Genomic DNA, 20030 nt, shown 5'->3' with positions numbered 1-20030 from the left:
AAATAAGAAACACATTAGTATAAGTGTATTTCAGCTAAGAAAAAACAAACAAACTTTCCCCCCTTCCTTCCATAATCCAGCACGTCTTTTTATCTGATACTCAGCAAACTGGGTATTACTGCCAAGGCAACCTGTTAAAGCTGTCTTTTAATTTAATGTATGTATAAATACAGACTTCCACTCTCAATTGTGAGAATCTAACATGAGTTCCAAGCAGGAAAAGCCACTTGATGCTAAGAACTTGTCTACTGTTACAAACCTCCCAAAATCATTATTCTATAGGCTTTTTTCCCAAGTGTGAACTGCCTTGTAAACATTTTAATTCCAAAGGAAAAGTGCCTTTTTCTAACTTGGTGTGGTATATACACAGTACATTAAAACATTTAGAAGAGAGAAATCTCTCCCCAGAAAAGACTCTTCCCATATGAGCTGTTCGATAACAATTGGTTTAGGTAATGACACAAGTATAAACTTTTTTTGAGTTGATTAAAAACACCAATAATATGCTGTGACACGTTCACAAAATCTAGAAATTCTGCAGAAAACTATTAAGAGAGACTGCAGGCAAATCAGAGCTTGCCTCCCATACCAACCTCTTGAAGGAAAATAAGATGAAGTACTATACAGTGAAAAGATGAAGACATAAGCACGACAGGCACTGTGAATAAAGTAATTTTGAGGATTACATTATATTAGCAAACAACACTTCTAGACACATTTTATGGGTGCTAAGGGGGCAGTTGCTGCACCTGCAAATCCAACCTTTAATGCCTTTTGAATAAAAATAATATTTTGTGGATTTTTGAAATACAGGGTTTTTTTTAATTAATTGCAGCAAATGTTTTAAAAGTTGCAAGCAGGTCCCAATATTTACTTTGTACATTTTAATCTTCGTCTGTTGTTTTGAATATACAACAGAACGGTGCACTGGAAATCTGTCCTGACAGATGTGCTGGCACAAAAACATATAAAGGTACATTCTGTGGCAAAGGAAATTTAAGCAATTACTATCTTAATAAACTGACGGACCGTTCTCTTCCTTCTAGTAATATAGAAACAGTTAATGTGTGATTTTCTAGATAGCCACCCTTATGGTCAACTTAATCGCCATGTCTTAGATGTAAAATGGGATAAATGAACTTCATCACCTTTGTGAGCTGTTTTGAGATTGAAATCAAAATTACATTACAAACTTCCGTGCCGGTCATTTTTTGCCAGTGAATCCTTTCACTGACTCCCATCTCGCAATGTAACTCAAAGATATATTTGTCATTGATTCCATAACTCAACATTACTCTGACACTACTCCTTGTTCCTCACCAACACTCCATCCCACTAATGTATTAGCTCTATGTTGATCTTCTCATCCTTTCACATTATTTATCTGCGTGCCTTTCCCCTTGCCTTATCTTTCATATGTTTCACATATCCCTCTATATTGCAGCTCCTGTTGAAAAATTCTTTCTGGATTCTTTCTAGTGGAATTTATAGTTCACAGAATCACAGAATGGACTGGGTTGGAAAAGCCCTCAGAGATCATCCAGTCCAACCCTTGGTCCAACTCCAGCCCATTGACTAGATCATGGCACTAAGTGCCATGTCCAATCTCAGTTTAAAACCCTCCAGGGCCGGTGAGTCCAGCACCTCCCTGGGCAGCCATTCCAATCCTGACCACTCTCTGCACAGAATTGCTTTCTCATCTCCAGCCTCAGTTTCCCCTGGCAGAGTTGAAGCCCATGGCCCCTTGTCCTATTGCTGATGCCTGGAGAAGAGCCCAATCCCCACCTGGCTAGAACTGCCCTTCAGGTAGTTCTAGAGAGTGCTGAGCTCAGCTCTAAGCCTCCTCTTCTCCAGACTAAACAAGCCCAGCTCCCTCAGCCTCTCCCCATAGGGCTTGTGTTCCAGTCCCTTCCCCAGTCTTGTTGCTCTTCTCTGGACCCGCTCCAGCACTTCAATGTCTTTGCTGCACTGAGGGGCCCAGAACTGAACACAACTGACTTACATTAACATGTATACGAATTCTAAAACTCACAAGAGCAGAACTTTCTTCTGTGTAGACCTGGCAAATCATGATCCCATTCATCCTTGTGTATGTTGTACAACCCAAAGATCTACCTTCTGTTTCTGTATTTTTCACATGATTCTAAACTTTTAATATTTTCTGTCTGCAAACTACTTCACCTTTATGGAAGGCTATGTTTTAAACAAACAGCTCTTGCACAGAGGAGTGCTCAAAACTCTGCATTGAAAAGCAATTACATACAATCATGCAATTATGTTATGAAAGTTTCCATTATGTATGACTTTTTTTCTGAAGACATGATTCCTCCCTTTGTAAATTAGCATGTCAGACTCACCAACTGCAAAAAGAAAGTACAAAAAATAGCACATGAATAACAGCTTCCTTTCCTGTCTTAAATTCCTTATAACAAGAAGAAATGACCAGGTAGCATTAACCCCAACTCACTGTACTTTCACAAGACTAGAAAACTTAAATGTTTTGGGGCCTTGTTTGCCCCCTCAATTTTTTTTTTTTAATTAAAGCTAGAACCTGCATAATAATGTTTTGAATCATGTATGTATTGATGTATGAACCTGTGCCTATTTCATGGTCATATTATTGTACAAACTTTCCTATAATCTTCTTTAAACTCCTGATAATTAAAAAAAAATGGAGGAAGAAGACTGAAAAATTTGTGGGTTTTTGGTTTTTTGTTTTTTTTAATCTGGATTAAATAGTTCTTATTCTATTATCTACTTCAGCAGTCAGAATAAGCTATACTGAAAAAATGACTATGACATGACAATGTTATCCAGTGAATAATAATGGAGTTTCTGTCTAATAAGCACAAGATACTCTCACTTTAAAACCTTCTTCCTCACAGTTCTGACACACTCTATAATTCTACTGCAGTAACATGTTTAAAACATAAAGCTGTAATGAATAATCTCGGGCCTCTCTCTTCATTGGAAATAATCAAGTATATTGAAAAAAACCCCAGCAGTATAATTAAAATAATATCTAACTACAATGAATGTTAAGGATACTAACCCACAGCATGAACTGTTCCTCTATGCTTCTTTGAAATCTTGTTTGCCTTAACTACATGTAGAGCGTTTTCTTTGAACTGCAGCTCACAAAGTCTTTCAAGAAGAACTGTCATTTCTTCAGTGATGGTATCCAGATAAGTCTCGTTAATAAACTTCAGTGATGAAGAAGGATCGATAGTTCCACTTAGTATATAAAAATCCTCTTTTATCATTGTGCACAATGTGGGGACGGAACTTTGGTAACCATGAACCACCTTATCAAAACTTGTTTCACCACAACTAGACAAAATACAGTTCTGCAGAAGATCGCTAACCACTTTACTCTGCACATTTTGATACTTCGTTAAGACTTCTGATTCAGGATAAAGAAACAAAAGTTGCTGTATGCACTGAGTTTTAAACTCCATTTGTTGTTGAAAAGCATTAGCACTTGTTCCTTCTTGACTTTGCAGTTTATTTATTAAAAATCGCCGAAGATGCAATCTCACATCATCCCAGAGAGATTTCACATCCATGGTTGAACCGTCCTCAATGGCATGAAGGGAAGATGTTAACTCAGAAGATGTCGCACTTGGAGTACAGGGAAACGAGACACCACACTGACTGGAGAGATCCAGGAGGAAGTGAAGTATCGTTTCTTCTTGGTTTTGCTCATTCTTCAGCAAGCTTTGCTAAGAAAGGTAAATCAGACAGTATTTTAGAAATGTTTCGTTAATTCTGGTTCATAAAATACACAGCTTCATGGTAGAGTACCAATTGTTTCCAATGCTAATTATCTTACCAGCAATTAAGAGATAGAAACAAACCAGTACATAAACAACAGAAATAACGCAGCCTGTTTTCCCATGGATTTGTGCACCAATCTATCTCCTTGTCTAACTGCTCCAACAACTCACATTCCTCTTCCTATCTTTCTTACATCCTCAACCTCTTTTCTCAACCAATTCTAACTCACAATTCAAAGGAAACCTTTGGAAAGCTCATTAGGTAAGCCCTGGTAGCTTGTTTGTTGTGGTCCACACACATCTTTGAAAGAAATTGCTATGAAAAATTACTCAAGATTTACACAGATAATCAACAGGTTTTTCTCATAAAACAAAGAGAGGAATTTACAGAATTGTTGCTATCTTCTGGCTCAGCAGGCAACCACCAAAAAGGCCAGTCTGAAGGATGAAATAAGCCTCTCAGGACCCCCTTAAAGAACTAAAATTGGAAACTTGTGAAGAACTGAACAGGCTTAGATCACAAAGAGCAAAAGAACAAGAAGCTGTGTATCCTGTCAAACCAAGATGCAGATGCATACATTAACAATATAGCGACCTCCATATATATCTCAGCTATATGGGCTAGAGAAGATGAAGGGACCCAGTTAACAAATCAGTTAATCATTTGCATGAACAAGGCATGTCCAAAATATGAGTAGAAGGCAACCCCAAAGACCCATGGTCAATGGACACTAAACTTCTTTCCTCTCTCCAAAAAACCCACAAAAACCCCAAACTTTTCCCACATCTCCAACATTTTTCCTACTGCAGCTTTGGCCACAGTCCTAGGCTTATCCACTTACGTGGCAAAGCACATAGGGGTAGTTCTCCCCACTCACGTCCTGTATCTGGTCTCCCCACAATGCTCCGTCCTGTAAAGCAAGGCTGCTGAACAAACTGTCCACAGCCTTCCACCTGCAGAACCACTGACTTCTTAACCTACAGTCTTTGAGGAACCTTTTTTCTCTTCCCATTTTGAAAGAGACAGAAATAACTCATATTTCTGTATGGTATTGTGTAAATATAATAATTTCCAAACCAAAAAAGTTCAATTTTTCTACTATAGCAAACTTTCACGATAATTCATAAAAATATTTAGAACAGAAACTTCAGTGAGCTTTTTCTTTTTGCCCCATGGTTTTCAGTCCAAACATTTTCAATATCAGAACTCCTGTTCTTTGCTCTGGATGATGCAAAACCGTTGCAATCCTACAGGACAAAACAAGAGTTTAATCTTCCTATTGCCCTTTGCTCATTAGAAAAATTAAAAAATTAAAGACTTGCACCTCAGTAGCTAATTCTGAACATAAGACAGAGAGTACGATTGTCTCCCATAAAGGAAAGTCTTAAAAATAATAAACCAGCTATTTTTCTTCTATTTTACATCTGTATTTCAGAATGCCTTGTATGATTTTTTCTTTTTTTGCTTACAAGCAGGAAACTCATGTGGAAGACAGAATAACAAAGGAAGTTATTAGTCAAATATCATTCTCTAGAAGTATATGCATGTGATAGAAATACGTATAACTAGTTACAGACTCAAATAATACATATCAATATGCATATGCATAAGGCTGATTTGATTTTCTTTTATTATCCACTGAAGTATTTTGCATGGTTTTGTGGCCCCGAAGAGAATGTGTTTCACTGTAAACTGAAATCCTAATCACTAATCACTGTCTTGAAAAGTCCAGTCTCCACAGGTAGACTTCTGGAATTTAAAGGTTATTTTTTTTTAATTAATCATGCTCAAATACTATATTCTGAAATGAACAAAACAAGAGAAGCTGTCAGAACAGTGAAAGTAACTGATGTCTCTGGATGACGAATCCAAAATGCCTTGCAACCAAACCCCTACTACTGTTCTTTAAGGTTAAGCAGAAACAATTTTATTCATGAAAGCCAAAAAGAATCTAAGTGTTGGTTCAAGTCCTTCGCAACTTAAACTAAAGTATTACAAATAGGGAGCTTGCAGATTCCATCTTAGACTTCGTGTTGCTCAAAAAAGAGCCCCTGAAGTGAACTCTGAAGTTCACTTCACAGTGTCATCAAGTCATTTTGAACTTTGCCTGTATTGACATAGGTTCTTCTTTTTAGAAATTAACCTGTAAAAGTACTTTGAAAGATGATGCAAAGAGAAAAAAAATATCCAAATTAATATCCAGAACTTTTAGAGAAGCATGAAAAGTTCTCTTATGGGCACAGGAAGTTAGTGACAATAATATACAGGAAAATATTTGTGGTGTACCAACTGGACTACTGCCTTCCTATAGACTGTTTCCTATCTCATATCAATAGACAAATCCAATAAGATGAAAATTCTGTTAAAAAAATATTTTGTCATTAGTTTAGCAAGACCAGAATTTAACAAAGATGTGTTCATGTACCTATTTGGCTTTTAAATATTTAGAATTACAATGCAATACACAGAATGACAAAATTTCACATAATGAACATTTTCAGGCTCCGTTTCCATGACAGTTCATGGAAATGCATGAGAATGCCAGGCTAACAATAAACCCAAATACAGCACCGCAACCAAAGCACATACAGAACTCTGCACTGTTTTTTTAAGTTGTTCCAGCAGCTTAAAAGATATACAAAATCCCTAACAAAATAAACACTCATAATGAGTAGATAACTATTAATAGGGATATTGTCCTGAAGTAGAAGGAAGGTTACTATTACTGAAGAGGTATTACATGATACTTAATTAAAAGCTTGCAAGTGAGAAATTAAGTTAACTGGGTTAATTAGTTCAATGGATGCAAATACACAATTAAGAAAGGTCAGATTGTAATAATCTCATTAATGCTGAATACTATTGAAAATAGTTTACTGCAGACCTGTTTATTGTACAGATGGATTCTCTATGCTAATACGTATACACTAATACACTTTACATTTGTAGTCATCTAAGAAGCCACAAGCCTGGAAATAGTGAAGTCCTAGTTCCTGAGCTCCATAGATGTTTTCCTGATAAACTGTGCAGAATTGAGATTTCAGGGCTTCTCACACAGACCCGTTCCCAAGGCTTAACTGGACACTACAGCCCACAGGCAGTCAGTAAGCTCCTAAGAAAATGAAGAGCTAGAAAGCACATATTGTACACAACACATCCAAAGTGTCCCAGAGATGGGGACATTTTGGTGTTTCCCAAACAAATGCCGCCACCTGGTGTTCAGGTACACAGCTTGAGACCTTGGGGATGGAAGGACGCAGGGAATGGACACAAGTAAGTCATCATTGCCATGTCCTGTTCTAAGCGGGGCTTAGTAAGGACCTAACTGGACTAAAGGGAATAGCAAAAAACATTGTAAGTCAGGGTTTTCTGAGATTCTCTCATTTTGTCTAGACCAAGTATGACACGTAGCAGCCTCTAACACCCTTAAGTGGCATGAATAACAGCAACACTTATACAGATCGCCTGAGTTAGAAGGGGACAAAATCACTTCTTGACCACACTAAAAAGCCTGTGTTTCTAGAGGTGACTTCCTCATCTGACACAGCTTAATATCCAGTGGAATCAAGGGTGACTGAAAGATCAACAATCAGTTCTAAGAGTTAAAAAAGGAGAGGCGATTTTAGGAAGCTTGAGGTCTAGCCAGGAGATAGTCCCAAAGGAGAAAAGACTCCACTTCTCCACAGCAGTTTTCCTCTGCCAACACTGTCAATCTCAGCTTAAAGGTGCTCATGTCCTACAACCAAACCACGACATGGAAGTGACACTTAGACACATGTACTTCATATAAACAGACACACATGGAGTTTATATATAAACTTTAGGCTGTTGTTTACTGAGGTATTAATCCTTCACTTATCCAGACAATTAAATTTTCCAGACTTCCGATTCCACAATTACATTCTAAGGTAATTTTTTAATAAAAATTTGGGATAAAAATGCCTTCTGCAATTATGAAGTGAAATTTGATTTCTGGTTATGTCTACTTGTACAACTTGCTAGGATAATGGGTGTAGCTCCCGCATTTCTAATTAGAAAAAACAGATATGATGTTAATGCTTAAATAATGCAACAAGGACAATAATCCCTATTAGAGAAGTTAAATTCATACTGATACAAGAGAAGAACAAGCACTAACAGTAACAGCCTCATTGTACACAGTGACTTCAGACGTTTTTAACCAACATGTGCTTATAAAACAGTCCCAGCAGTGCTGAACATGTGGTTGTATCATCGAAAGATTTTGTCCCAAGTTTGTCTATTTAAGGTATGATCAAAAGGAAACAAAACTCCCTGCTGCGAACATAAAAACAGTACTAAGCCTTATAATAAAATTTCTGAACTATCCCACCACAGAGAAGACTCAAATAACAAAACTAATTAACCTCAAAGACAAAAAAACAACACAACAACCCACCCATCACACAACCAAATATTAAAGTCTTCAGTAAACCATTTTTACCAGGGTCCTGAGGAATTCCATCAGCTCTCCATGATGTGTAGAAGAAGGTCTGAGGGAACTGAAACTGCAGCTGTTGAGCCACTGAAGGCAGTCAGTCGTGTTTTGTAGCATCTCATCAGTACATATTTCATTTACTTCTGATTGCAGGTCTTTAATACACTGTTCTATGCTACAAAAAACAAAAATTCATGAGATAAATGCATTTTATGGATTTCATATTTTAAAAAGAAAAACCACTTCCAATCAATGTAACACTAGTCCTTCTTCACAGATCAAATTACTCTCACAAAATATGGCCTAAATTTGCAGACTTAACGTTTAAACACAGTCGAGCTAGAGCTAAAATAAATTCCCCTCAGGCCAGACTGCACTGTTCTCAGTAAGACTAAGTATGGCCTTACTTCTCAAACAATCTTGTATTTTTTAATGAAGTAGTTAGTGAATAAGACATCATCCAACCTAAGATCTGGTCCTTGGTGCTTAATTATCTAAAGCAGAGAATATAAACCAAGTCAAAAGCACATTCAAAGGTAGATGTGTCACTTTGCTCCATTAGCCACCAGCAGTTGTTTTATAAGACATACATATATTAACGACTTCTCAAAGACCCAGTAACACCACAGAAAATGCTGAAAAGAATTTTAGTCAGTTGTGCTGAGAAAGCAGATATTTGCTTTTTGTGATTAGAATATTCGAAAAAAAACAGAGTTTGTTTTCCACTCCTTAACATTCACCTAGAAGCATAATCCTGTTTATGAAATAAGACGTGGCTGGTATGGTTACTACAGGGGTTTCAGATGCAAAAATCAGAAGAACAACTAAATACCCAAAATGGTTTTATTGCTATTTGTGTGGACACTTACACAAAATAAAGCAATCAAACAAAAAAATCCAGAAAAAGTAAAAATCTGTATATTTTCCTACAAAAATACCATTTCAGTATTTCAGAACTACTTTTTTTTTTTTTTTAAATAATGTTGAATATTTTATCTACTTTCAGTTAGAAAAACAGTATTGACTGGATCTAGGCAGATCTAAGTTTAATCCAAACAGAGCCAACAATAAGACTGATGCCTTTTTTGGTTTATTGAAGTGCAGAGTGATTCTCACTACCACCAGAATTTTGTTTTGGAGTACATTATTTATTCCATTTATGTTCTTACAGCTGATAAGGGATACAAATTTAATGCAAATTAAAATTTAGTTCTTTCTGTCTCTGTAGAGTTACGGAATCAGATGAGACTCAGCTCTTTACAGGTATTTGAATGTCAGATACTTCTGATAGTATCACTTTCTATTTTCATGACATCGACCAAACAAACTTGTCTATTACCTTGGCCCTTGCCTCCTCATTTTATAGAGACGCAGTATGGCTGCTTTAACTGCTCTGTAACGTTTTCAAACTTGATGAGTTTTGGCAAATGAAGAAGATTGCAAAAAAGGAGCAGAAGAGGAAAAAAGGACAAGAGGGGAGGGAAGAAACTGAAACCCAAATAAAATCTTTAAGTGTATTACAAGCCATGACAAAAATATCAAATTGAAGTCCTCCAGTTAGAAAGAAAAAAAAAAAAAAAGGAAGACTATTATCAAAACTATTTTTTTTTAAATTAGTAACCTTGAACTATTTTTTTTTTTACAATAACTTCTCTGTGTGGGAAAAGGTGTTTTCCAAGACATGTCATCTTTTTTGAGTAAAAATATTTTTTATTAAAAATATAATCTGCTTTGAATACAAAATTTTTTAAAAATAATTTTAAACACTATTTACCCGTATCAATTTGCAACAAGAAATCAGTGATGAAAGGCCATTCTGCACATCACCCACTGACTATACTTTGTCACTTAATTCTGCCTGCAGTGCTGTTTTCAGGATGTGGAAGAAGCATCTATTTGATTTTCTACTGGTTCTTCTCCTTTATTGAGTGATTTGCATTTGATTATTTTACAGATGTTATGCAATGTACCCTAAATTCCTACAAGCTGTCTGATTCTGATAAACAGCAATAAAGTAAATCGGTGTCATCCATACCTTTGGGAACCGAGCCTGTTAGTTTGAATTGACATTTTAAAAAAACAGTGGAAAAAAAATAAGGAAATGATCACACTAAATTAAGCTCAGAGATAAACAGTACTCTCATTTCCTTTTATTTTTGAGTTTCCTACAACAAGCACAAAAGAGAGAAGTACATTTTTTCTGAGAATGTCATCATGACATCATCTATGATAGGTCTCACTTTGTGCCTTTTTTTTAAAACACAGTACTAAATAATAACAAACTGAATATGAAAACTGCATCAACTACAATTATTGAATGCAAGGATGATCATAAGAATGTGAACTGCAGAAGTGTAGTGTTTTGAATGTCAGAAAAAAAATACATAAGTTGTTTCCAAAACTATGACTACAGAACTTCTGAAAAAAAAAATTCATCAAAATAAGTATGCCATTTTGAACAGCTTATTTTCCCATATTTACTTGTATTAATTAAAAATTATGGATATATTTGCTTTGTGTTTAACATACATGAGGTAAACCATTCGAAGTGTTTCTATCAAAATCAAGTCACCACATTTTACAGCTGCCTTATCTTGTCCAAGGGTCTACTGTTAGTCTGTGCCTATCCGTCTCAATTAGGAACCAGTTTTTGCACCCATCTTTGACACAGGAATCTGTCTGCAAGCCAATAAACCACAACCTATGAACAGGCTACAGCCTTCTCATGACCAGGTACTTTGGTAATTTGTCCCAACACTGATAGGGGGATTAGGCAGATAAATTTCAGTAGCCCTCCCTGTGGGTACAAATCATGGTAAGTCTGTTCATTTTATTTAATCCTTTTATTCCAATAAAGTAAACAATTAATTAGGACTAAAACTCTTCTCATTGAATAAAAATATTTTCATTTTGCTTACTTGACAGTATACTGTAGGCAAACACGGTCTCAAAAATACTGGTGTTTCTTTTCTGATTTTTGTCAACATTCAATATTACATGAACATGCTTAGATTGAAAACAACAACAGAAAACAAAAAGTTAAGGTATATCAGAATATTTTCATAATCTCTAGCAGTTTGTGACACAAGGACTTAAATCAGATAGTGTTCTAGGATTTAACAGCCGTCTATTAATTTTTCTTCCATAGATTATTCCACTTTTCTTTGAACCTGTGCAAGTTTTCAGTCAGAAACAGGAAAAATAGTGACCAAACTACTAAAGAAGGAGTGGAACATAAAAGCTCAAAGAAAAAATTAACGTTTCTCTGTAGCAAAGAAATGTGATAGTAGTGCTCATATGCTTTTTGTAAAATCGACCCATTTTTCAAAAAAAAATCTTTAGTCCTGCACAAATAGTATTTTGAGCCTTTGTGGGCATATCAATGCTGTGGTTAGCACTAATGGTTTACCACTAAGCCACTGAAAATTACTTCACTGAAATAGCTTCTCATTTTCAAAAGTGAGGGGTTTTTTGTGGTTCTTTTTTTTTTTTGGTTGGTTGGTTTTGCTTGTTTATGTTTGTTTGTTTTACACACTAAGCAAAGTCCTGTAACATAACCAGTGTGCACATGCGCTTTTCTGGAGTAGCGTGTCAATACCATTTGGTAAGTATTCCCACTATAAAGAGAGTCTCGATTTGAGAACTCCTAGGTGCTCTTACTTATTAAATATATAACAGTTTTTAGGAACAACCTAATCATGTGGAGAGAGCTTTTCAAGTGGCTGCATCAATGGATAAACAGTCGCAGACCAAGTGCTATAATGGAACTGATCATGTAAGCACTGTCACACTGATACAACATTATTTTGAAAAGCATGGTATCAGAATGAGGGTTGCTGTCTTCATATATCATTTTCCATTGCCTCAGATTACTATGACTAAGTTGAAGGATGATCTTCTAACTCCTTCCAATTTCTAACAAGCACTGTTTCAATTTATTTCATGTAGCATATGGAACAGCCATAAAATGACAATGAGATTGGTTAAATTAAACTGCTAAGCTATAAAGTGAAATTATCTTTAAACTTCACGTTACTTATGCTTAACATCCTCATATTCATGGAGATCTGATTTTAGAATCAGAGTTTACATGTCTGTTATTACGAACAGTTTGTTATAAACGTAAGAAAATATTTTTTCCACCATTTCTTGAAGATAGGAGCACTAACATAGTACTACTTTGCTATTATCATGTATATTCATTGAAAAGCTTGACTGCTAGCACAGCATTTTATAAAAAATCAGTCATATCATTTGGAAACTTGTGTCAGAAGACCTGCTGTACACTTCAAGTAGATACGACGCTTTGGGAAATACTTTTAGTGGTGTAATTCCCACGGGCGTTTTCCTTGTTGTTACATTTCCATGTGGAAACAGACATTTTGCTTTATTTAGTGAAAGCTGACCTGGCAAAAAGGAAATATTAAGAAAATTCCACATGATCTACAGACTATTTCCTGAGGTCATTGCTGGCACCTCAGCGCTACTGTGTATTAATTAAGGGATTTCTGAAATTCTGAAAAAAAAAAAAAAAAAGAGATTATTATGATTCCAGGCTGATAATGATGTTCAATTCTAGTTGATACAACCACCAACTTATTCTTTCTGGAAAGTCCATTTTCTTCCTCTCATTAACCCAACTGCATAAGCAGTTGAAATTCCTTTTTATATTTTACAATAGTGACCTCAACAACAGAGGAGAAAGCTAGAAAGTAAAGCTGCCAGTGTTAATAATACATAATAATGCAATAATATTTTCAATCTGACTTCTATTCAAAATAAGACCAATAAGAATGGAGCCAAACAGTATTTTGTAAGCATCAACGTGAAACTGAAGGAAAATCTGACTACAAAGACTTAACCTCTTCAATCAAATGCCATTAAGACAAATAGGTCTTGATGCTTGTTTTGAAAACCAGCAGTTCATTAAAATATGAGTCTGAAAGTTACAGGCTTGTTATAAAGCTAAAACCTTGAAAAAAATAAGTTCTTAAAATTCTTCCTGTAGTAATTTGGGGCCTTAAACAAAAACGTAAATCTTGCTTCAAGGACTTTGCAAACTATTTCATATCTCTAATTTGCTACTTACAGAATACATCCACTGAAACTGTAAATTAAATATAACACTGAAACTAGAGAGAAAGAGAAGAGTGATGACTTTGCTGCACCTCAGCAAGAGCAGGTCAACAGCTGAACCCCATGAGAACCACCAGCTTTACCTGAAGCACTGCCCACCTTTAACTTCCAGCCTTGTTGTAAAGACTTGAGATATTTCAGCCCACAAGACGTAAGCTTTGCCTCAATAAGTTATTTCAGAAGACTGGCAATAAAACGTAGGAGTCCTTCAAATCCATCGGCCAAAACGTGATAGTGAAAGACAATGGCTAAAAAACCCATTGTCTCATGTATTCTCAAATGAAATGAACTGGGGTGTTTTGCAGTGCAGTCACAGATCTGATTACAGCTTCTGTAACCACCTCAGACACTCACACAATTATAATTATTGTAAATTGCGGTTAAGAAACTGGGTATGTATTAAAATAGCCAATCTCTGGGAAACCATGCTGTCCAGTTAGCAAGGTGGTAGGAAACAACTAACCCAAGCTCCATGATCACACGTAAAGCCAACACAGGATGAATAGGAATAAAATTAATTCCTTTCTCAGCGTAGTTACTCATTCCCAGCATTAGCCGAAGGCAGAGCCTAGACAGATACCATTTTTACAAGGTTTTAGTAACTTTATTCTAATACCTTTATAGGTACTAAATTCTCAACTAAATTCTACAGTAATGCACCTGTATAGCAAGCATATTACATTCACACAGAAGAGTTAAATTCTTTTTGAGAGCTGTGATAAATATTAGGTCTGAGTAAAACAGATAAAATTATAAATTTTATTCCTCTACTATTAGCCCTAGCTTGAAATTCTTCCAAATATTCAACCACTATTGGGATTTTGGATGGAGATGCCAAGATTTTGGCTAATTCTCCTGAATAACAGGAAAGTGAGGTGTATCTCCTTCCTGAAAATTCCAGAGAGGAATAAACCCAAATCTTCAAAATAAAAGAGAAAGACAACTCTTGCAGGACACCTCAGTCTAAAAACACACGGGCCCTTGCACGCTCTAATTCCAATACAGGAAAATGCTCAAATCCCTGTCTGAAACTCTTCCTTCCCTTTGTTGTGAGGTATTGACAGCGGGAAGTATTTCTATACAATCAGAAATGTCATGATCGACAACTGGAAAATGTCATACTAACATCCTTATTGAGGTACCTTCCAGATACTTAGTTGCCCGAATGATTATTAGAATTTATACTAAATAGTTACAGGACAAGGTTCAATGCTATAAGCACTTACTAGCATTGACCTCACTGGATGCTTCCAAAAACGACCTTCATCAAAATCACAGATGACTGAATTACTGTTAATTACAGAGAGGGACAGGTTGGAGTCTATCAGATCGAAGCCAAATTAAGCCTTTGCAAAAAGGTTCACAAGAAGAGTCTGCAGTGTATTGTGGAGTTACAATTACTAGTAAATAATTTTGTTGAATTCTGAGTAATTGTTCTGTTGAATATGTAGAATACCTCACGCTGTCCTACAGCCTCACAGAATCTATTGTCACTTCGTCGCTACCAAAGCAAGAACTGAATACACAAGATAATCAACTGCTGAACAGATTTCATGCTTACAATCACTTGCAAGTTATGCACTGTAAGCTTGGTTTCAAGCTCTGCCCCTGATTTTTTTCTCCAGAGTATTAAACATCAGCAGAAAGCTTAGTTCTGTGGATTGCTCAAAAATTAACACTTACTAATCTTTAATCCTCCATTTAGGAAAAAACAGCTCAGTTTTGATCAACAGTAGAAGTGAAAGCAAATTGCAACAGGAATAACTGAAGACTAACGGCCATCCTGATGAAAATATGAATACAACTTCACATTTCAGAATAACCAGAGACTACACATGCAACTCACCACTAATGATAACAGTTTTGTGAGTTCGTATTCATTTGCTTCTATAAACAGCTGTAAAAATGAAGTTAACATTCAAGTGTAGTAAGAGCTCTGTTATATAATAGTGAATAAATGAACTCCTTACTCCCCTAAACTTACAAATAAAATAATTTTGCAGAAATGGCTGCTTTTTTTTTTTTTTGTTATAGCACCAAATGGAATTGGTAAAATACAAAAATACTGAAGGTAATTCAACTGCTGGAAACCATATCTGATTTGTCGTGCCACACAATTTTATAAAAGCTATTCAGTTGGAAGGCAATAAATGAGCATTCAAGTGATTTACACACTTTTGGATCATAATTTTTTACACAATGTTTTATTTTTAAAAATATATATATGCTGTATACTATTATGTTTATTCTCTGTGGTATAATACAATCATAAATCTATCTGATGAAAAATGGATTGTATTCCAATTGTATCACCATAGCGCATAGAGCTGCTCTTATCATACCACTTACAAAGATCAATGGTAACTTGAAAATGATTTCATTCCATGCTACCTCTAATATATTAGCAATAAAAGGACTCTTTTTAATTTAAAAGTCACATCAGCTGCTGTCCATCTTCTTTTAAACTCCTCTTCATTTCTGAAACTGACATATTACAGGAGCAAAATATCAACTTGGTAACTGCAGGGCTACTTTCTGATTTTCCTTGTGAAAATTAGTTTAAAAACAAGCTTAAGTGTCAATTCAGCAGAAACACGAAGCTTTTCCTGATGTGCACTGCTGTGTACCACACCCTAATCCAATTTCTTGCGCTCCTTGGACAAAATACTGTTTGGATCTTACAAAACTTTTACTGAAAGGCCCTTCCAATTTGTAGGACTATGTACCTAAGACAAGGACACTCAGCCGTCTTAAAAATGTACAAATATTTCCACTGAGACGTTGTTAATGTAAAATGTAATATAAAATGTTAACTGATATAAAGTACCATTAGAATAACAGTTGTCCTGCTCTCTCATGGCCAGAATTTTCTTAGCCAGACGCATACATTTTATACATATCTGAAACAAATAGAAGTAAAGCACACATTCCAAAAACTCATCCTTATCTTTCTAACTCTCAGGCTGCCTCTGTATAATGATGACAAAATCACTCTTACTTAGTAGCTGAAGAGGTGACAACACATCTGCCAAAAATGTTTTTTTTCCCCAGATATGCAACACCATATGAACTCAAAACTTAAGTACCTATAGCTGTGTTATGACATCAACTAAACTGTAAGTATCTACATTTCACTGATGTCAACAGCTGGAAATTTGTTGTATGAAACTGCACTACGCAGTGGTCCAAAATACCGTATTTCACAGATCATCATTGTCACTGCTACCCTGGGATTATGGCTGTCACAGGGATATTTGTGAATACTAAGTTTTTAAATGAAAATGTTCAAATGTGAGATAAGAGCAATATAAATAAGAAGCCTGAAAAATCTCTCAGCCTAGCATAAGGAATATGAGTAATTCAAAGATGACCTAAATCAGTTTTCAGTGAGTTCACCCCATTCTTCAGGGAGCTGTTTGGGAGCAGACAAAGACCTCTCACAAATGGGAGCTTCGTTAAAATTACACAATCTTAAAACACGAAGGGCGTTCCTTAAACTCATACAACTCTACGACGTGCACTGTTATCCAAAGGCAAGTACTTTCAAAGTTTAATACAAAATTATGCTATTTGTTGTTTCTCTGAACACAGATTTGTTTTTTAAAGGGGCAATTAGTTTATTTGCCTAAGAGCATCTTTCACAGATCCATGTATTTTAAAGGTACTGAAGTGTTTAGTCACAAAACACCAGCACCACTTTTCAAATAAGGCACAAAACCTTGAGCTGGTTTTTTTTTGTAGTCATGCAAAAATTCACATAAAAAAAACCCCTTCAGCACTGCACTGTTGCTATAGCATTGAGTTTTGGAAACCAGTACATTACAAAGAAGTGGACAATGAAATACATTACAAAAATTCTAGTTAGAAAATCTTCTACTGCAGCATAAAAGTTCAACTGAAATAAGTAAAATAAAGGCTTATATAAGGAAGACTATATATATATTAACTTACTTGCTTTTTCTGCTTCCATTAGAAATGCTTAAAGAACACACAGAGTTCAAGTTTTTCTTTTCTGTGAAATTCTGTAGCTCTTTTAGTGAATAAAAATTCTACCTCATAGCTGTAGGAAATACAACTGTCATGGGAATACACATTTTCTTCCTACACTATCACACCTACTGCAATAATTCCTAAGATTAACATGATTCAACTGTTAAAAATACCATGCAGAGAAAGACCATAGCACAAAAATTATATGGCATTTAAAAATTGTTGAATGCTCAAGTGGTTAAGATAAAATTACTACTGAAATAATTATCAGCATTTTAAATTACAACTAGAAAGAAAAGTAATATTTTCTAAATGTAATGACTTTCACTACTATTTTGGATACAAATAGAATACTATTTACCTAGAAGAGTTCTTCTTTATTTTTTCATCAAGATCACTAAGGACTTGTTGAAACTCCAGTTCTCCAGGAAGGATATTTAACAAACAGTCTAAATTGGAAGAATCTAGAGAATATTCTCCTCCCCATTCCATTTTCAAAATCTGTAAAATAAATACAGACAAGTGGTTAAATACTGAAAGAATTCAGACTAGAAGTATCAAAATACACACCATTCAGCTCCTTGAAAATATTAGATTAATAAGGGAAACATTTATGTAGTGAGTTATAAAACTGTTGAATAGTAAACCTTGTGCATGATTCTGAGTAGAATGCTACAGAGAGGGACCCCCATAAAATAAAAGCAGACATAAATTTCCTAATACCTTGTCTTTTCTGGTTTAAAAGGTCAGTTCTTTTACCTTCATCCGAGCAGCTTTCTTCATTTTTTTAAAAGATTCAGAAAGATAATTCTCACTATTATAACTGGAAACCTTAAAAAAGATATCTTAGAGGGTAAATTTATTTTGTGTGCTTATAACTTCTGTCCAAGGAGTAACTGCTTTCTGGAAATTAATCATTGCACCATCGCAAATAACTAGAAAGCAAATATCATCTTGCTTTGCACACATTTTACTCAACAAATACTTTGCCAAAACACAGGTTTAATCCACTGGCCTCCTCAAACACTGTATCAGAAAACTGTATCAGAAGGAAAGCATGAGCAGAGTTATTTTTCCCTCTTTTCTGTTTTTTCTGCATTTTCTTCTTTGAGAAACAATGCAGTTACTTCTACAACCAGTGATGACTTGCTACTGAAGTTAAAGACAAAATTACATAAAATGTGGAAACTTCTTAATAAGCAGTATATTTCATGTCTACTATTTAGTATTTAATAATACTATTCATATTGCAGTAGCAACATGAGGAACAATCATAAGTATTCAGATGCACTGAATGTCTGGGCAACAAAATACAATGAATTAATAAATACACTATTCCTCTTACAAGCAATATTCTTTTATGAAGCAATTAGAGTCTTGGTTCCAAAATTACCTAGAGGCACTACTAGAAAAATAGACTGAGAGTTTTTCGAAGTGAACAGACTACAAGACACATGCTCCAAAAGAACATCAAGTTAAGATGCAAAGTCAAATAGCTTTTGGTCAAATATGAGTGTAGACCTACAAGCAGCAAAATCGAACTTTTCTTCAGCAGAAATGACACTACTGATCCTGGTTTTGCTCTTTCAAAACGAAGTTAGAACAAATGTGAAGGTCTTTTAAAGTCAGTATCTTGCACATCTGAATTAACGGCACTACACTACAAAATATTTCATGGATATGTAATTTTCTTAAATTCTCAGAAGCTACAGAATACCCCTTCACAAACAACTGAAAGACTTTCGATATTTTCAACATTTAGTCACCCTTCTGGTTAAAAAGTCTGGGTGTAAACAAATACATCATGTAACACATCAAGGAAAGATCAGTCTCAAAGAATCTTAATAGATGTTACCGCAATTAAAGACACTGTGATTAAAAACAGAAGTTAAAAAGCACTCTCCCAAATGCTGAAATATTTGTCCATTGCTCTGGCAAAAAAACAGTATGGAAGCAAGATTCTCCAGCCAGTTGGCAAACATTAAACAGCCCCTTACAGAACTGAGATAAAAGGAGTACTGAGAGTACTTATTTTCAGACATGGTGACACAAATCCATTCCCTTTTGTCTTCAGGAATATCTCTGAGTTTATACAGAATGTGATGCTAACTCCATTCAAAACCTGCAACTGAAGCCCACCTTTGATCCAAGTACGCTTGCAGAACAGTCAGTGATTGGGATTAAATGTCCTCTATTATAGACACATGTAATGCAAACATAACAATAGGTTGGAACGATTCAGAGACCGCAGCACAATAAAAATTTTATATTTATATTTATATTTATATTTATATTTATATTTATATTTATATTTATATTTATATTTATATTTATATTTATTCCTAACTCTTTTCTTTAAAGGATAGCCAAAACAAGTCTGTGTTCCTCAGAAAATTATCAGTACAGTTTACAGACCACTTACTGCTTGAAAAATTCATCATATGAAAAAAATCACCTTGTAAACATGACAGCCTAGTTTTCATGTATACATTTCTATAAGATTTCTATGTCATACTTCTACTGTTCACTTGTCAAAACAAGGTAATTATTCCTTTCAGTCTTGGTTTATGAGGGGGAAAAAGCAATATTGGATTATTCCGTTTTCAAATATTGTTTTAGATGGTCAATAGTAATTTCTTCCTACGAAAATCTAAGTATTTCTCTATGTCAC

At 35.1% G+C, this 20030-nt stretch overlaps 1 protein-coding gene across 2 annotated transcripts in view; it reads right to left on the bottom strand.

Annotated features, from left to right (window-relative positions):
• KIAA0825 overlaps window positions 1–20030 on the bottom strand; it is a 237978-nt gene that overhangs the window by 200169 nt on the left and 17779 nt on the right. For both annotated transcript variants that reach the window (XM_082074214.1, XM_082074215.1), the window contains exons 2-4: window positions 17721–17860; window positions 8240–8408; window positions 3053–3722 (exon numbers count right to left, since the gene is read on the bottom strand). In XM_082074214.1, the coding sequence (XP_081930340.1) occupies window positions 3053–3722; window positions 8240–8408; window positions 17721–17851 (970 nt within the window). In that variant the 5' untranslated portion in view covers window positions 17852–17860. The remainder of the gene's footprint in view (window positions 1–3052; window positions 3723–8239; window positions 8409–17720; window positions 17861–20030) is intronic.

This window comes from Streptopelia decaocto (genome assembly GCF_964273445.1).
Source record: "Streptopelia decaocto genome assembly, chromosome: Z".
NCBI lineage: Eukaryota > Metazoa > Chordata > Aves > Columbiformes > Columbidae > Streptopelia > Streptopelia decaocto.
Note: the sequence above shows the minus strand (reverse complement) of the source record. Positions and strands in the feature narration are given on the sequence as shown.